Source organism: Physeter macrocephalus, chromosome 20 (assembly GCF_002837175.3).
Source record: "Physeter macrocephalus isolate SW-GA chromosome 20, ASM283717v5, whole genome shotgun sequence".
In the NCBI taxonomy this organism is placed as follows: domain Eukaryota; kingdom Metazoa; phylum Chordata; class Mammalia; order Artiodactyla; family Physeteridae; genus Physeter; species Physeter macrocephalus.
In genome coordinates, this window is record NC_041233.1 from 56,512,147 (window position 1) to 56,531,491 (window position 19,345).

Genomic DNA, 19,345 nt, shown 5'->3' on the forward strand with positions numbered 1-19,345 from the left:
GAGATCCTGGATCATCTTCGCTATCATTATTCTGAATTCTTTTTCTGGAAGGTTGCCTATCTCCACTTCATTTAGTTGTTTTTCTGGGGTTTTATCTTGTTCCTTCATCTGGTACATGGTCCTCTGCATTTTCATTTTGTCTGTCTTTCTGTGAATGTGGTTTTCATTCCACAGGCTGCAGGATTGTAGCTCTTATTACTTCTGCTGTCTACTCTCTGGTGGGTGAGGCTATCTAAGAGGCTTGTGCAAACTACCTAATGGGAGGGACTGGTGGTGGGTAGAGCTGGGTGTTGCTCTGGTGGGCAGAAGCTCAGTAAAACTTTAATCCGCTATCTGCTGATGGATGGGGCTGAGTTCCCTCCCTGTTGGTTGTTTGGCCTGAGGTGACCCAGCACTGGAGGCTACAAGCTCTTTGGTGGGGCTGTTGGTGGACTCCCGGATGGCTCACGCCAAGGAGTACTTCCCAGAACTTCTGCTGCCAGTGTCCTTGTCCTCACGGTGAGACACAGCCACCCTCCCCCCCACCTCTGCAGGAGACCCTCCAACACTAGCAGGTAGGTCTGGTTCAGTCTTCTATGGGTCACTGCTCCTTCCCCCTGGGTCCTGATGTGCACACTACTTTGTGTGTGCCCTCCAAGAGTGGAGTCTCTGTTTCCCCCAGTCCTGTTGAAGTCCTGCAGTCAAGTCCTGCTAGCCTTCAAAGTCTGATTCTCTGGCAATTCCTCCTCCTGTTGCCGGACCCCCAGGTTGGGAAGCCTGACTTGGGGCTCAGAACCTTCACTCCAGTGGGTGGACTTCTTTTTTTTTTTTTTAATTTTTTTTAAAGAATTTGTTTTTTGTTTTTAAATTTATTTATTTTTGGCTGCGTTTGGTCTTCGTTGTTGCACGGGCTTTCTCTAGCTGCATTGAGTGGGGGCTACTCTTCCTTGTGGTGCATGGGCTTCTCACTGCGGTGGCTTCTCTTGTTGCAGAGCATGGGCTCTAGGCACACGGGTTTCAGTAGTTGCAGCACACGGGCTCAGCAGTTGTGGTGCATGGGCTTAGTTGCTCTGCAGCATGTGTGATCTTCCCGGACCAGGGATCGAACCCATGATCCCTGCATTGGCAGGTGGATTCTTAACCACTGCGCCACCGGGGAAGTCCCAGTGGGTGGACTTCTGTGGTATAATTGTTCTCCAGTTTGTGAGTCACCCACCCAGCGGTTATGGAATTTGATTTTATTGTGCTTGAGCCTTTCCTACTGTCTCATTGTGGCTTCTCCTTTGTCTTTGGATGTCGGGTATCTTTTTTGGTGAATTCCAGTGTCTCCCTGTTGATGATTGTTCAGCAGTTAGTTGTGATTCCAGTGCTCTCGCAAGAGGGAGTGAGTGCATGTCCTTCTACTCTGCCATCTTGAACCAATCTCTGAGCTTTCTATTTTACAATTACTATACTAAAAATAATAGGGATTAAATCTTCTTCGTTGATGTATCCCCAACCCTTGGCATAACAGCCGGCACTAAGAATTTGTTGAATAAATTATTGTTTAATATATATAAACTAGTTAAGCTAATAAAATCTCTATTTTTCACTATAATTAAGTTATTTTCATTGCTGATTAATTTTTGGTGGGCTTTTAATACCACTGTTTTTAAATTTAATAAAAGTATTAGAGCACTTCTTTTAACTATTAGCTTTACTTTTAAAGCTCTGAATCAAGTTTTTCTTAATTCTGTTTCTTTATACCATGTCTCTCCTGTTCCTTTCAAAATGGGATGATTTCTGCTTATGGATGTCCAAGTTTTTAGGCACGCTGCCACTTCCTACCTATAGTTCTTACTGCCTTGATCTGGAATACTGAGCATTTTAAATAACTCCCTCACAACAGAAAGTCCAGTAGGTTTTTAAAAATCTTTGCTTGGGAAGAGAGTGAGGGAGAAAATGGAAATATCAACATATCTTCTATTTATGTTCTAACTCTGTAATTTAGCTAAGTAGAATGAACTCCATCATTTTGTTTAACTCTTAACACACCCAAATCTGTTATGTAGTAAGGTTTAGAGATTAAAACATAATGCAACAAAACTTACAGGAAAGCAGAAATGCTTCAGAAGTTTCTACCCATTTTCTATTGATAGTTATCTTAAAGGAAAAATAGATGTGGAGAGGAGAGGAAGGAATGGTTGAAATCCAGAGGTTGGCATATCAACTTTCTTTTGTTCCTTCCTCTAGACTCTTTCAGAGGATCTCAAGGCTTTGGTATGTATGCTAACAACTGTCCGTGGTCCCTTTCCAGTGTTTCCTGTATTGGTGAATGGCCCCAGCTTCCATCCAGTTAGGCAAGCCAGGAACACAGCTCCTCATCTCTTGCATTTCCCAACTCACCACCAAGACTGTTAATTTTACCTCCTAAAAGTATCTCAAATCTATCCACGTCTCTTCATTTCCACCACCAGTACCCTTGGCCATCTTCTTTGCCTTGGGCCAGTGCAATCATCTCGTACAGAAAATGCTATTGGTGCCCTGCTCAGATCCCTTTTACTGGTTCTGATAACCTACTTCACAGCTGCTTTGGCTCACACCTGCAACTTTCTCTGGAGTCCCTTGGACACTGGAGCCACAATGACAAGAGAAGCCTGGGAGGGAATCAGTCTCCCAGACCACCCTCATGGGGCTGCCTGTGACCAATGACTGACAGGTGCAAGAGTACAAAAGCCCAGCTCCGTTGCCCCAGGGAAGGACAAACTCTGCAGTGCAATTTATACTCTAGAGTCCCCTGTAGGATCAGGTAGAGACTAGGCTTCACCTGAAACCACATCTGTTTTTAATTTTTCCCCTTCCTTATCCTGTTTCTGTCATTCACATACATAGAAGTTTCTCCTGATAGCACTCCCTTAATAAATCACTTCCACACAAATCCCCATTTTAGGCTCTGCTACCAGGAAATTTACTAGAACAGCTAGAACTCCTAGCTGTTCTCCTTGCATCCACTGTTGACCTCTACAATCTGTTCTCCACATCACAAATATGTTCATCCTTTACACAGTGCTTAGACCCTGCAAACGATTTTCACTGATATTAGGATAAAAGCTAAACTAATTAATGTGTCCTGCCAGGCCCTGCATGAATGGTCTGCCTGCTGACCTCTTGCTGTTTCAGCTTCTCTCCCACCACTCTCCCCTGCTGCCTCCCTTCCAGCCACACTGACCTTCTGTCTACCCCTCATATCCCCAAGCTTCCCTCTGCCTCAGGGCCTTTGCACATCTTGTTCCTCTGCTTGGTATATTTTTCTTTGCTACTTTTATGCAGATAATCCCTACTCACCTTTCAGCTCTCAGCTCAATTGTTCACCTATGTGAGCAGGGATGTGTCCACTGGGCCTTGGTTTAGAAGTCCCTTCCTGACTCGAATTAGACTAGCATTAGTGTTCCTGCCACATTCTCCCATAACAATCTTGTACTTCCCCTATTAGCACTTCATTGTTACTGTTTGTTTTGATGATCTTTGCACTAGACTGTAAGCTCCATTAAGTCAAGGACTGTATGTTTGTTAATTAATTAATTATTTCAATAAATATTTATGTGCATCTACAATATTTTAGGCATTGTGCTAGTTGCTGGTGATACACAGCGTGAAAAATCGACAATACTCCAGCCCTTTGGAGTATACAGTGTAGTGGAGAATATAGAGGTAAATTAAATAAATATTTTATTAAACTATGATAAGTGCTATGAAAGAAAATTACAGGGTAGTATCTGATTCATCATTTTATTCCCTTTACCCTTTACCATGACTGATACAGAGTTGGTGCTAAATAAAATCTTTAAATGATTGAATTAAAAACCTGGCTACTTTTTTTTCTCTTTTCCAGACACACATCTAGTCCTCTGAGAGCCAACAACAAACTTTTCCATCAGAATGAAGAAGCTATTTCGATGTACATTGTTGATAAGTGGAATGAGCTTGAATGACTCTACTGACCCCAGGGAAATTTCTGAGAAGAAAAAAGGGCATCAACATGCCTTCCTTCAACATGTTTTCTAAGGAAATCAAGCTTTCCAAATCAGCCCTCCTAGAGATTAAGAAGACTAAACGAGTTATTATTAATTGTTTGCTATAACTTGCACATTTATGATATACTTGAGTGGTGTTTTTCTTTTGTTTATATATATCTGGGGAAATTTGGCATAAATGAGGTTAATTTTATAGGGCTCAAAGAATTATTTTCAGATTTTAAGCTGTTTTATGTGTATATACATTTAAATATCTTTTTTTTACAATCTATTGTTTGTCACAGTCTTGACTGTTTTTCTACTGATGTTCTCATGGACACTCATGCTGGTATTTTATGTCAGTGATGTTCTGAGGGTTGGTGGCTGTGTGATACTTGCTATTCAATATGTTTAATACCATCCATGGTTAACGTATAAAGTATTTGTTTTAGAACCCTTTATCCATCACCAGATTCAAATAACAAGATTGTTCTATGGGAAAACACAATCCAGTTTTTATAATGTATTGGTCTATGACATGCTACCTGGGAAGCACTGTGGCAAAAATGGCTGACTATGTATGTGTAAATAATGTGTATAGAAGATGCATGTGTGTTTAGCCACCCCAAGATAAATATATGCTCAGAAACATGCATATATATATATATATATGCATGTTTATATATATATATATATATATATATGTAGCTCATTGTAAATATGTATCAAGAACACTTCATTAAATGCTAATATCCAAGTGTAGGAAGTAAATAGAAATACAAAGGAAAAAGAGGGCTCTGGACTATTTTAAAATTTCTGTTATTGTTAATAGTGTACCCCATTGCCATAAGATATCAAAATATTAAGAATTACCAAAATGGGGACTTCCCTGGTGGCGCAGTGGTTAAGACTCCAAGCTTCCAATGCAGGGGGCCTGGGTTCGATCCCTGGTCAGGGAACTAGATCCCACATGCAGGCTGCAACTAAGAGTTCACATGCCACAACTAAGGAGCCTGCCTGCCGCAACTAAGACCCAGCACAACCAAATTAAAAAAAAAATAAAAAGAATTACCTACATGGTGTGATTATGCTTTCCTGCATTTCCATGGACTGATAAAATATAGTATCAGGGAAAGACGTCACTTACAGTACCTGCTCCATCTTGCTGAGGAAACAGTCAATGTAGTCTCGAGGGTTATTATGATCCAGGGACTTTTGATGCTCCTTCACTTTTTCCAGAATAAAATATTTAATATCATTAAGCCTTTTTGAGAATGCTTTGTGCTCTCCAGGGAGATGCTTTATGAGTTTGGGCCATAGATTGTAAATCTAAAATGAGAAAAAAAATACATCAGCAATTCAGTTTGTGAAGAGAGACCAGTGTTTCTAAGTGGAGCACCTAACCCTCTGTGGGGTCTGGCTAGGGAGAATCCCTTCCTCCAGCTTCCGAGCAGAAGAGAAGGGAGGGTGACCATCACGTACATGAGAGCAGCCCCTTCCCATCTCCTTGCTCAACCACCCTTGGCCAACCTCAGAGTCGAGAGGGGGAGAATGTGCGTAGGGGCCTTAAAAGAAACGTAAGCAACTGGGAACGTGACGTCTTCTTTTGTGGGAGTCAACTCACAGAAGCAAGCAGAGGGCAGCCTTCCATAGGTGCTGGGGTAAGCGACACTGCACTCATCCACTCGACAAGACACACGTGGGGGGAAGGTGACAGTGCTTGTGTTGGCACGTGCTCATGGGGCAGGGTGGGGAGCTCGCAGCCCTTTACCCTGCCTATGGGCTCCCAGTGCCCCCATGAGATCAACCGCAAGGGCAGATGCAGACTTGGCTTTACCTGGTTCCAGGGAGAGTTTATTCGATTAAAATTTTTATTTAACAAACTCAACAGGGAGAGTAACATCTTATTGTCGTAGTGGAAACGCTCGTTGAAGAGGATGGAGCAGATCACGTTGCAGGAAGCACAGGAGAGGGTGAAGACAGGGTCCAAGGGCTGAGCTGATGTGAGGGAAAAAAAACCAATTCTAACATTTAGAATTTTCAACAGCCTGCATTAGGGCTTCAAGAACAGGGCCTCCCCCACAAAAAAATAAATAAAAAATATAAAGAAAAGAACAGGGCCTCCCTCTTGCTCAGATTGATACCTATATTTTATTTTCTCTAAACTTCTTCAAATTAGGATGTAGGGATCTTCTACTAGTACTGCATGCTCTATAGTATTATACTATGCTACTACTACTAATTATTATGTTATTCAATGAATACCATAATAGTCATAAGAGCAACAGGTAATATTACAGAGTATTATACATGCTGGATACTGTGTAAATGTTTTGCAAACTGTATTATTTAACCCTCATTCTGAGGTTTGATGTTTAGCCCCATTTTTCACATGAGGAAACTGCGTTTTAGAAAAGTTAAGTAACTTGTCCAAATTTACACATCCAGTAAGTGCCGAAGTTGGGAGATGAATCCAAACAAAGGGATTCATGAGTCCTAAGTAACAGTTTTGGGTCATTTTCTTCCTGCCGCCTTTTTCCTAGTCAATGCCCTGACTCATAGAGTAGATTGTGGACTATTGCGTGCTTCCCAAAGGAGGAGCTTTGGTGGGAAGCTCTGTGTGTAGAAGCCCCTTGCCCCAAAGGATGGTCAATGGAACGCACCCTCTGTTTTCCTGAGCTCCTCCACCAGAAACTGGGCCTCCTCCTGGACCCTCTCCTCGAGGCTCCTCTTCCCCATCCCAAAGTTCCTCAGGGTCATGAGGGAGAAGCGCCGCATTTGTTTCCACCTGTTTCCATTACTGAAAAAGATTCCTAAGAAAAGAAGCAAAGAGCAGGAAAGAATTTTGCATCATGGAGTCCGACTTTCCCTGAAGCTTATCTCTTGTGTCCACCTGCACTGTTGCCAGTGCCCCTTATCAGGGATTTAGCAACTGGCCTTTGAAGAGCACAACATATTCTGTGGTTTGGGTGAAATATCTGTCACAAAGAAAATAAAACCCAAGCTCTGATCAACAGAGGGCAGGGGTGATGGAGTCAGGAGGTGGGATCATTGGCAGGTAGAGAACATTCCCAAGTGTGGGAAGGGACCTCTGTCTGGTTTTGTTAAAAATAGTAAAGACTGGCATGTGTTCTCACAAACCTCTTTCCTCAGTGTCTGTTTTACACTTAATATCCTTCTAACTTGTGGTTTAATTCTACCTGTGATTTTCTCTATTAGAGGATAAGCAACTGGAAAGCAGAGCAATAGGGAATATATGTTTCCATTCGCCTCTGAATTTACTACAGCTAATGTTAGCTAATCTGAACAAGAAGAAACTCAGGAGCAAAGGAACTCAGTATGTTCACACCAGTGTTTTTTCATTCCTTCCTCTGTACAAAACCAGTTACGTGTCCTGAATTTCCTTAATGCACCACCAGTTTCCTAGTGCCCCAAATCCAAACCTCAGGGCATCTTCACATCCCTCTTGCCCTTCACCCTATACATCTGCACTTGGTAAGTCCTGTCGATTCCACCTCCAAAATGTCTTTCTCATCTGTCCCTTCTTGTCAATTCATACTACGCTACCACACTTCAGGTTCTAACACTTTTACAGATTTTAAAAGTTCTAATCATCTTCAAACCAGTTTCCCCTTTCACTCCTCTAAATCTACAGTTTCCAGGTTACTCAAAATCAAATACAGGGACAATTAGGCTGGTGCTAAAAATCATTCAGTGGGTCCCTCTACCCCATCCCACCTCCCCACCCTGGTCTCATCTGACACCTTTAAAACCTCAAACATTTCCATCATTCTCTCCCTTGGCTCTAATTCTGAGCTTATAGACCAACCACAGCTGTTCACTAAATGCAACTACATTGTTTTGCACCCTAATTTTGTTCATTTTCTCCCTTTTGCTGACAAGTCTGCTCCCGCCCTATCTGCTTTGCTGAGTTTCTAGCTTTCCTTTAAGAGCCATCTTGAAAACCTTCTCTTTAAAGTCTTCCCTATCCTCTACTGGAGGTAATCTTGCCTTCCTTTAACTGAATTGGCTTGCGTGGTGCTTTAATACAATTTATCTTTTCTACCTTGTTTTATAGCAATTTGTTTGTGTTACTTCCTATACTAGATTTTACTTAGTAGTTAAGTGACTGGCGCATCTCTCCAAATATTTCCTGTGACACATGATGATCTCTTACCTTAAACACAGAAGATGTTCAATACACAATAATTTAAATATTCATTTCACATCTACCAAATTAGCAAGCATTAAAAAGAAATTTTGTACCTAAAGCAATCAAGCTTGTGGCAAATTTGGTGCATTGTTTAGCCTTTTTGCATATCATGACCTATTTTGGAAATTAAAGCAATATTTATAGCAAAAACTATTAAAATTGTCTTTGATCCATTAATTGCTTTCCTAAGAATTTACACAAAGAAATAATTCAGCAAAAGTTAAAAAGGTGTACACTGCAATGTCATCTATACTGATTTAAGAAATTTGTAAACAATCTAAATGCTAATGATAGGGTAATTTTTTGCATAATTATACAATGATAGTAAATCAGTATTAGGAAAAGTAAGCAATTGTTAAAATGATGATTATGAAAACTATGTAAAAATAGCAGAAATGTTAATATTTAAAAGAAAAATCAGTATACAAATATGTCTATACTATAATTACAACTATGTAAAATATGTGTGCATATGAACAACATCTGGGAGATGGAACATAAAATAAATATGTTACATCGACTATACTTCAATTAAAAAATTAAAACACAAAAAAATTTAAGAATAGGTTAGTGTATTGAGACTATGGTTAGTGGTTCTGGTTTCTAGAGTTAGGAAAATTGAACTCAGATCTCTACTCCAAAACTTTCTAATTTGGGTGAGTTATTTAACTCTGTTGCCTCAGCTTTTCATCTGTTGAATGGAAATAAAAATATTTTCCTCATGGGGCCACTCTGTTAACTGAATATGGTAATACATGAGAAACCCCCAGCACAGTATCTGGCACATAAGAAGTATTTAATAAATATTAGCTAATATTATATAATTATAGCTATTATAATAATAATTCAATAATACTCCAATTATTATAACATCTAATGTTTATAATAATTATTAATAATAACATCATTATTATTATTGGAGTTTAGGAATATTTTTATCTCTTTAAATTTTTAACTGTTTTTGCATCAGCTTTAAATCAAAAAGCAATTACAAGTTTGGTAAAATTTTTATTTAATCCTTAATTAGACTTTTAAATGTTGCCTTTTTTTGTTCTTCATTTATTCTTCCATTTATCTAATAAATTTTCATTGCTATCCTGTGCCAACTAAAGCATGTCACTTGCCATCCAGCTCTACAAGGATTAAGTCAATGGCCACTGCAGTCACTGACCTTCAACAGACCCTGAAAGGAATTCAGGGGGGAGATCAGGAATGAGGCATTTTGTGCTCTGGGGAAACTGAAAGAACAGGCCTTCAGATAGTTAGATATTTTCAGGAGAAAACTTTAGGAACTCAATTTCTTGCATTTCCTCATACTTAGAAAAGCAATAAAATCATTTAGGGAGACATCTGTTCCTCGTGACTAGCAGCAGCTTTCTACTGAGATGGGTGCTTGATTGGACATACCCCCTTCACCAAATCATACATATACTGACCTCCCCCACTATCTCTTTGGAGCAGTTTCTCAGAGCTATCTGAGACGCTGTCTCCTGGGCTATAGTCCTCAGTAAGTCCCCAAATAAAAGTGAACTCACAGCTCTCACACTGTGCATTTTTTGTTTGGTTGACAACGGCTGTATGCCAGATTCTAAAAATAGTACTACCGTGGACATTCTTGTTTATAATTTTTCCCACATCTTGTATTACCTCTCAAGATAGGTTTCTAAAGGGGAATTACTCCATTATTATGGATGTCTCTTTAGAGAAGTTTGGTTGTTAGGGGCAAGAAACCTGGAACAGTAACCGAAGGGAGTTGTGAGGAGAGTGCTGTGGAATATTCACATGCTCCTGGGAATGATTCACTGGAGAGTGAGTTTATCAGTCACAGTCCAACCAGCAAAAGAGAAGCCTCTCTCAATATTTAAAACAGAGGAAAATTAATCCAGGGAATTGGTCTTAAGGTGATGGAAACACTGAGAGGCCAAACCAGGGACAGCGAGACAACTGGTAATTATCAACAGCAGAAAACTGCTACTATCTCCCCATGGAAGGGACAAAGGAGCTCAGTGGCTGGGGTTACCTGATCAGGAACCAAAGTGGCCCTGGAGTTACGGGGGGACATGCAGCTCTTGGAAGAGATGCTATCTGAGGCACAGAAAGAGGGGGCCCTCTGGCTCTCCTTCCACTCCCCAATCTCTTGCCAGTGCCTCTCTTTGGTTGATCCCAGTCAGAGCCAGCTGTTGAAAGAGTGTGGGAATTTCAGCTTGCAGTAACTATAGCACTGGGAACCAGGGCCAGTAGGGAAGAGAGAGGAGTGGCTTTCAAGACAAGCGGAGAGAGATGGGTAATCAGGGATGGAGAAGGCATTACCAAAGAAGTAAAATCCTTGGGAAGGTGAGATGCTATAGGATCTAGGGCACATGTAGAAATTTTCCCTGTCAAGAAAGGGACACTTTTTCAATTGTAACAGGAGAAAAAAAAAGGAGAATGTGGGTGCAGGGGCAGATAGACCCATAGATAAAATGTTAAGAAACTGGAGAGTTCCTTTCTGATACTTCTGCTGTTACAATGAGTTACGATACAATGGTTCTGAGAGAGGAAATGTATAATGGGGGTGTTAATAGGAGGAATGAGGAGTCTCTGAGAGTGGAAAAGGGAGCCAATCAGAGGAACGTGTGGTATTAAGAGTCTAACTGAGGTTTAAAGTATTAATTTAAAGGGAAGCCAGTGTAATTACTGAGAGAATTTCTCTAGCAGTGTTTATCTTCTGGACACACGCACAGAGAAGAAGACGGTTAAATTCTTCCAGTGTTGGAGTATATGCCAGGCAAATGTGATGGCGGGAGAGAGTGCCGATATATTTTCTAGGTTCTGATTACAATAAATGAGCTATGTGAAGGCTGCTTTGATTCACTGATGCTGTCAGTTAAAAGTTTAAGGTCAAGGCTCTTGACAATATCTATTTCAGAGGAGAATCTGACATCTTCTATTGCCCTATTCCGAAATTGAAATGCTTTGGGGAGTCTAAATCTGGGAATGTACACATATACGCACATGAATCTCACATACAGTAGTCAGTCTGTTCTTTTCTACATGGAGAGTTCAGCGTTGGTGCAGGGTTGTCTGTGACTCAACGCAGAAGGCTCTCTAATCCTATCTTCCACTGCAGAACCACTTGGCTCCCACTTAAACTTCTGTTCTTCAAGTTTTCCCTTATCAGTGCAGAGGTGATACTTTCCTCTTCTACCTGCTTGTTGTGGGCAGATTGTGTTTTCCAGAGTGAACCACAACAATATCTCCCATCCCTCATTCTCTTCTGTAGTGTGACCACCACCACTTCCCCATCAAAAAGGGAAGCCTAATTCCTGTCCATTTGGATTTGGGTTGGCTTTTGGGAATTACTTGCAATGAATAAAATGGTTCTATTTTCTAAGATTTGGTCTGAAGAAGCTTTGCAGCTTGGAATGCTCACTCTCCAGATGCTCCCCCTCAGGATGTCCCCTCCTGGACTCCAGGCACCAGCGAGAAGCCCAAGCCACATGGGCGGGCCACTTGGAGATGCTCTGTTGACAGGCCCAGCTGAGCTCAGCCTTTGGGTCATCCTTGCCCAGAAGCCAGACTTGTTAATGAGGAAGCCTCCAGATGATTTCAGCCCTCAGCTATTTGAATCACCCTTAGCTGCTTTATTTGGAAAAAAAAAAAATTTGGATGTCTGCTAAGGCCCCAGGCCTTGTGGATCAGAGAAAACCCCTTCCACTATGCCGAGTTCAAATTCTTGATCACAGAATCCATGAGCATTAAAAAAAAGTGGGGGCTGGGGGGTTGTTGTTTTACATCCCTGAGTCTGGGGTGGTTTGTTACACAACAAGAGATAGCTGTGATACTTTCCTATTTTTCTCACTTTGTTCAGAATCTATAACCATTATGTAAATATCTTTTTAGAAAATATACTTCTCTTTACCACACCTGCATCCCTGCAGGCATGGACTGTTCCAAGGAAGCAATGCCCTCTCCACTCCCACTGCACTGGGGCAAGTATGTGCATGGGTGAATAATTACATAGTTGGTTGTTTCTATTTATGTAAACTAGATTCCTCAATAGGTCTCTACAGTTTATATGTCCATAGATATAGTACTTTCCAAAAATGTTACAGCATTGCACTCCGCCAGGTAAAGAATGAATGGCTGTTTATCCATACCTTTAAGAGCACTAAGTTATTTTAATTTTTGCATTCTAGCGACTGAACAATGGCATCTAAAACTGGTATGTGGATTGAATGAATACGTTAAAGTAAGGGGGCCTCTCTGGCACTTGCCGCCCGCGTGTTGGTAGAAATCCCAGAGTTCCGCGCATCGGAGGTCCTTCCGCCGTGGCTGCCATTGCAGAGCAGCAGCCACGGCTCCGCGCTACCCATGGCCTTGGGCCTCAACAAGGGCCACAAGGTGACCAAGGACGTGAGCAAGCCGAGGCACAGACGCCGCCACTGGCGCCTCACCAAGCACACCAAGTTTGTGCGGGACATGATCCGGGAGGTGTGCTTCTTCACCCCTTATGAGCGGCGGGCCATGGAGCTGCTCAAGGTCTCCAAGGACAAGCGAGCCCTCAAGTTGGTCAAGAAAAGGGTGGGGACACACATCCATACCAAGAGGAAGAGAGAAGAGCTGAGCAATGCCCTGGCGGCCATGAGGAAGGCGGCAGCCAAGAAGGACTGAGCCCTTACCCTCTGTGCACAATAAAACTTTTTCAGAAAAAAAAAAAAGGTAAAGATAAAATAAGGGCTTGAGCTGTTGCAATCTGTCAATGAGTTAAATGTTTAAAGATTAAGACACTAGACAAAATATTGAGTTGATAGTTAACAGAAAATGTTTCAACAACATGATTAGACACAAATCCTCAGCACTGTATTATACTGTTCAAAGATCACTAGATCAGAAAGCTATCTAGTATTTTAGCAGACATTTCATTTACGAAGGTGTTATGGGTTTGTTTCCCCTCAAAATATGTTGATGCGCTGGCCCCCAGTATCTGTGAATATGACCTTATTTGGAAATGGGGTCTTTGCAGAGGTAATCAAGTTAAAATGAGATCATTAGGGTGGGCCCAATCCAATATGACTGTACGCTTCTAAAAAGGGGAAATTTGGACACAGAGACATATATACACAGAGCATGCCATGTGAACATGAATCAGAGATTGGGGTGATACATCTACAAGCCAAGGAACAACAAAGATTGCCAGCAAAGCACCAGAAGCTAGGAGAGAAACATGAAACAGATTCTCCCTCACAGCTCTCAGAAGGAACCAACCTCACGGACATCTTGATCTCAGACTTCTAGACTCCAAAACTGTGAGACAATAAAGTTCTGTTGCCCTAAGGTTTGTACCCAGTTTTGGGTACTTCATTATGACAGCCCCAGGAAACTAATGCAGAAGGAAAACTAAAATATCAATGAATGGTTCTTCTCTTTGTTATTTTCCAGGAGGGAAAGTTGTAGGAAAGGAAGAGCTGAGTTATCTGTTCCCATTACAGACAAGTAAGGAGCAGTAACAAGGATTTTATAGGAAGTTTGAAAACCAATTTTCTCAGAGTTGTGAAAATGGCAATTTTTTGAGCAATAATTTTTTCCCTCTTGAGCTCAATCCCAACCCAGAAGCTTCTCGCTCCAATTAAAAGTTAATTTTAGGGGCTTCCCTGGTGGTGCAGTGGTTAAGAATCCGCCTGCCAACACAGGGGACATGGGTTCGAGCCCTGGTCCAGGAAGATCCCACATGCCACGTAGCAATTAAGCCCGTGTGCCACAACTACTGAGGCTGCACTCTAGAGCCCGCGAACCACAACTACTGAGCCGATGTGCCACAACTACTGAAGCCCGCGCGTCTAGAGCCCGTGTTCCGCAACGAGAGAAGCCACCGCAGTGAGAAGCCCGCGCAGTGCAACGAAAAGTAGCCTCCGCTCACCGCAACTGGAGAAAGCCCACGTGCAGCCACGAAGACCCAACGCAGCCAAAAGAAAAAAAAAAGTTGATCTTAAAGCTCACACACAGACAATGTAATCAACGTGTTTAGAAAAAAGGGAAGAAGTACAGGGAAGGTTTGGTTGCTTCTTAGGTGAGCAAATGCATCCTGATCTTATGTAAGAGAGATAAAAAATTGCTTCTCTTTTATCAGTACACTGCATAATATTTAATTAATTCTTCATAAATATGCTTTGAAAAGAATTAAGTTTCTATTTCTTTGGGGCTTGCAATTTTACAATTTGAAGTGGATTGGAGAAGACTTTCAGGTTGTCCTAGGTTTTTGTGTGTGTAGTACTTCATACATATGAAGGAATATACGTAACATATGTCTAAGTTTTGAAACATAATAATAAAATAATTACCTGTGAGCTTACTGTCCCACTGAAGAAGTTGAGCTTGACTAAGACCACTGTAGCTTCCTGTGACTTACCGCTCTGATCCTACCACCCTCTCCCAGCTCCCTCACCACTGCCCCCCAACACCCCCATCCCCTAACCAGGCTGACATTGAAAACACAGTAATTTCTATACCTAGTCATCTGTTTATTGTTGCTGCCACTATGCCACTGCAGCCTTTGTACCCTGTGAAATGAAACCCCAAGCGTGGCTTCTCCAGCTCCCTAAACCCTAAGATCTCTGGGTAACAACTTTTTTTTTCAAAACGTTCCCAGATTGTTTTTTATCACAATCATATTTGCAGATTTACCTTAAAGAGAACTTGGAGTCTGTTTTTGATGTTTATCTCAATAGAGTTATCAGAGCATCTGTTGAATAATAAAAGAATTTGTCTGGTCTTTGTCCCTGGTTCCTGGGAGAGAGCTTCTAAACCCTTGGATATGCCCACTTCTAACACAGAAATGTCTTTGTTATTCATGCTGAGTCTCTGGGATCACACTTGAGTTTATGATAATGAGGTGACTCATGGTGGATCCCTAGACAGTTTCAAGGTGCGGTTGGCCATGCCAGAAAGACCAATTTTGTATTTAGAGAGTTGGAGCTTTCAGCCAAGTGATATCAGCCTGACCTCCTGACTTTCAAGGAATAGGAGGAGCTAGAGACTGAGTTCAAAGCCTTCCCCCTTTGTGAGTCATGTGGCCAATGACTCAATCAATCATGCCCAAGTAATGAAGTTCCAATTAAAAAATCTGGACACCAAGCTCTGGTGAGATTCCTGGTTGGTGAACACATCAATGCATCAGATGGGTAATGTATTCTGCTTCTTTGGAAGAGAATACAGAAGCTCTGCATTTGGGCCCTCCCAAACCTTGCCCTATGTGTCTCTCCATTTGTATCTTTCATATAAATAAAACTGTAATTGTAAGTATGGCACCTTCCTGAGTTCTGTGAGTCATTCTAGCAAATTACTGAATCTGAGGTGGTCACGGAAACCCTGAATTTTTAGCCAGTTGGTCAGAAGTGTGGGTAACCTGGAGACTCCTGAACTTGTGGCTGACATCAGAAGTGAGGGCAGTCTTCTTGGGAATGATGCCCTTAACCTGTGGAGTCTGCACTAACTCTGGGTAGTTAGTATCAGAATTGCAGTGCAGTATTGCAGCATCTAGTTTGTAGCTTGTTGCAGAACACACACTCATTAGGTTAATCAGACTTTTTTGCTAAAGAGAATTAACTTTTATTTTGAAACATACCATATCCTCTCAGGGTATCGTCAATAATTGGAATACGTCCTCTGCAAAGGAATTCATCACCTTGATCAATTAGAGCTTCCTTCACCGCCTCATATCCATGTAAGATCACAGTAATCTGGGATCCAAGGTACAGAGTGTAAATGGGGCCATACTCTTTGGCCAGCTGGAAAGAGATGCAAGTGGTTGTAAGGGCTATTGTGAAATCTCTCCATTGGAGGCTTCAGTGGAAATTAAGTAATGATTCACATGTAGCTTAGACTTTGCTCCGTTAATTTCCTTTCAGGAATTTAACCTGGGGTACAGTCATGGATTCATTCTTTCCCTCATCTATACATGCAACAATTGAGCAAATATTTACTAAGCACCTATACTGTGTCAGACACTGTGCCAGGAACCCTCATGGAACTTAGAGTCTAGTGGAAGTAACAGGCAGTAAATAGCCGAACAAACTACATTTGCAATAGAAACTGAGCATAATTCTATGAAAGCGATAAAGAATGTACTATGTTGGATGAAAATGGGAAAACAATAAAATAGATGAGGAATCTATGAGGAGGTAACATTTAAGGTAAAGCTAAAGATGAGAAGGAAGCAGCCAGGATAAGGGCCAGAAGGAGAGCTCACTAAACAGGTATTAAAAAGGATGAAATCTATTTATTTATGATAGCATTGTGCCAAGGGGAAAAACACAGTGCTACAACATCTGACAGCTAGGGGTGTTTTCAAATGTATTTTACAACCATGCAGTTAAATTCAAAGCAGCCATTTGAAATTACTTATATGAGGATGTACAATGGTGCAGAAACATGTTCAAGTTCTAAATTGTTGAAAAATAATGTTTAAAAATCCGTTAGGGAATTCCCTGGCGGCTCAGTGGTTAGGACTCCGTGCTTTCACTGTCAAGGACGCGGGTTTGAGTGCTGGTTGAGGAACTAAGATCCTCCTGCAAACTGCGTGGAGTGGCCAAAAATTTAAAAAAAAATCCATTTGTTAAAAAATCCATTTGTATATTATAATCCTCCATTTTTTATTTATGATAATTATTTCTAAGAAGCAAAACTTGATACCATTTTTTTTTAACTTAAATGGTAGAGAATTTTGCCATTTTGTACCTCTTTTCTCTGTCCCAGGAAAATGAAACTTACTTCCTTTGTTCCCTTTGAATGAGTGTGTCTCTATATTTTGGGGCACAAAATGCCAGGTCCTCCTCTCCCAACCTCACCCTCAGCTGATGACTTTGCTCCCTATTTCACAGAGATAATAGAAATAACCAGAAGAGAATGTCCATATGCTTCTACCATAGTATCCACTTGTTTACCTGAATCTGTGCCCATGTACATAGTTTTCTGTTAATACAAATGACTCTCCATGCTCCTAAAAAAGGCCCAATTCTCCAACTTGTGCACTGGTTCTAGTCTTTTCTAGCTATGGCAACATGACTTTCCTCTTTACAGCAAAATTGAGCAACATCACCCTATTTTCCCCCTTCCCCAGCCCCTGGCAACCACCATTCTGCTCCCTACAAGTTTGACTCTAATAGAGTCCACATTATGAGTGCATACAGTATTTGTCCTTCTGTGTCTGGCTTATATAACTTAGGATAATATCCTCAAGGTTCATCCATGTTGTTGTAAATGGCAGGATTTCCTTCTTTTTTAAGGATAAAATAATACTCCTCTGTGTGTATGCATCATATTTTCTTTATTCATCCATCAGAGGACAGTAATTAGGGTTGTTCTGGAGAATATATGCTTGCACAATGAACTCACTGAGATAATACTTTTTCCCAAAGAATATTTCCAGAGGAGTGAACGTCAGTCAGGATAGCAGAGCTGGGCTGTGTCAGAGCAAGATGTGGGGATCACTCTTTAGAAGGAGGATCACAAAGTATCCCACAGATTAGTATAAAATAGTAATAATAATATAAAAGGACATTTATTACATTTGCTTGGCTTGCCTTTTGGTAAGTGTTACACGCAGAGGGGACTGGAAGCCTTTCAGTCAAAGTATGTTCTGACTTCAGAATTTTCCCATTCACTAGAATTCAACCTATATCTCAGGTCAGGTCAACACACCTCACTACCTGCTCTAAAGTGATCCAATCCAGAAAAAAAAAAAGATATCTGTCTTGTAATACAGAAACAGACACCCCAAAGTGTCTTAGTGGTGAGTAAAACTAAGAAAGCTTGAAGATGACATGAAGATAACCTGAAGATGACCCCCCGTTACCTGGAGATGACCAGCCTCTAATGAAACCCCCTTACCTTGGAGAGAGATGCAGGGACGTCCTTGAGGTTTAGTTGCATCAGATTCCCAATGATGGGAAGGGGAGTTGGGCCAGGGGGAAGCCTTCCCCCTTTGTGACTTTTCTTCCACACAAAAAGGAAAACCAGGCAAGTGACACAAATCACAAGAGCAAAAGTAGTGCCTTCCAGCAGTGCCATCTCAGCTACTCGATGTTGGTAACTGTCTGGATTGCTTGTTAGCAAAGTCTTGTACACACCAGGGGTAGGACCTGCCAGCCAAAGGCTGGTCTGAGTTCTTGGACTTGGAAAAACAACAACCTGGCATTAGTTTTGGCCGTATTTACCTTCCTGAAGCTTGAGATTAGGGAGGATTCATATCTTTCCTACCTCTTGTTCATAAAATCTGCAACTTTTGATTTTTTAATCCTCTCCATTACATGTCTGTTTCCTTTTAGCACTAATGATTCATTAACTATAAAGCTGGGGGATTAAAAGGTACAAACTATTAGGTATAAAATAAACTACAAGGATATATTGTATAACATGGGGAATATAGCCAATATTTTACAATAACTATAAAGAGTATAACTTTAAAAAAAATTCTTCTAAAGATTTTTGTTTTGGATGTGGACCAGTTCTAAAGTCTTTATTGAATTTGTTACAATATTGCTTCTGTTTTATGTTTTGGTTTTTAGGCCACAAGGCATGTGGGATCTTAGCTCCCTGACCAGGGATCAAACCCACACCCCCTGCAGTGGAAGGCGAAGTCTTAATCACTGGACCACCAGGGAAGTCCCTAACCTTTAAAATTTGTGAATCACTATATTGTACACCTGTAACTTAAATAATATTGTACAGCAACTATACTTCAATAAATAATTTTTTTAAAGCTAACAAAAAGGGCTTCCCTAGTGGCTCAGTGGTTAAGAATCCGCCTGCCAATGCAGGGGACACGAGTTCAATCCCTGGTCTGGGAAGATCCCACACGCCCTGGAGCAACTGAGCCTGTGAGCCACAACTACTGAAGCCCGTGCGCCTAGAGTCTGTGCTCTGCAACAAGAGAAGACACCGCAATGAGAAGCCCGTGCACCACAACGAAGAGTAGCCCCCCACCTCCCCACCACAGCTAGAGAAAGCCCACGTGTAGCAATGAAGAACCAATGCAGCAAATAAATAAATAAATAAATTTATGTAAAAAAAAAAAAAAGCTAACAAAAAATTTTTTAAATTGCAACCTACAATGATTGTTTTTTTTTTTTTGGTATGCGGGCCTCCCTCTGCTGTGGCCTCTCCCGTTGCGGGGGCACAGGCT

At 41.3% G+C, this 19,345-nt stretch overlaps 2 protein-coding genes across 3 annotated transcripts in view; one reads left to right on the plus strand and one right to left on the minus strand.

The window, feature by feature from the left end:
* Positions 1–19,345, minus strand: part of LOC102978514 (cytochrome P450 2C23-like) — a 39,008-nt gene that overhangs the window by 13,529 nt on the left and 6,134 nt on the right. The window contains exons 3-7 of one of the 2 annotated variants that reach the window (XM_024121382.3): positions 18,052–18,334; positions 15,788–15,950; positions 6,635–6,784; positions 5,809–5,969; positions 5,124–5,300 (exon numbers count right to left, since the gene is read on the minus strand). In XM_024121382.3, the coding sequence (XP_023977150.1) occupies positions 5,124–5,300; positions 5,809–5,969; positions 6,635–6,784; positions 15,788–15,950; positions 18,052–18,231 (831 nt within the window). In that variant the 5' untranslated portion in view covers positions 18,232–18,334. The remainder of the gene's footprint in view (positions 1–5,123; positions 5,301–5,808; positions 5,970–6,634; positions 6,785–15,787; positions 15,951–18,051; positions 18,335–19,345) is intronic. The other variant, XM_055080808.1, reaches the window with a different exon arrangement.
* On the plus strand, positions 12,371–12,837 carry LOC102976642 (60S ribosomal protein L36-like). The gene has a single exon (XM_055080814.1). It carries the CDS (start codon positions 12,538–12,540, stop codon positions 12,835–12,837), a length of 300 nt encoding a protein of 99 aa, XP_054936789.1. The 5' UTR covers positions 12,371–12,537.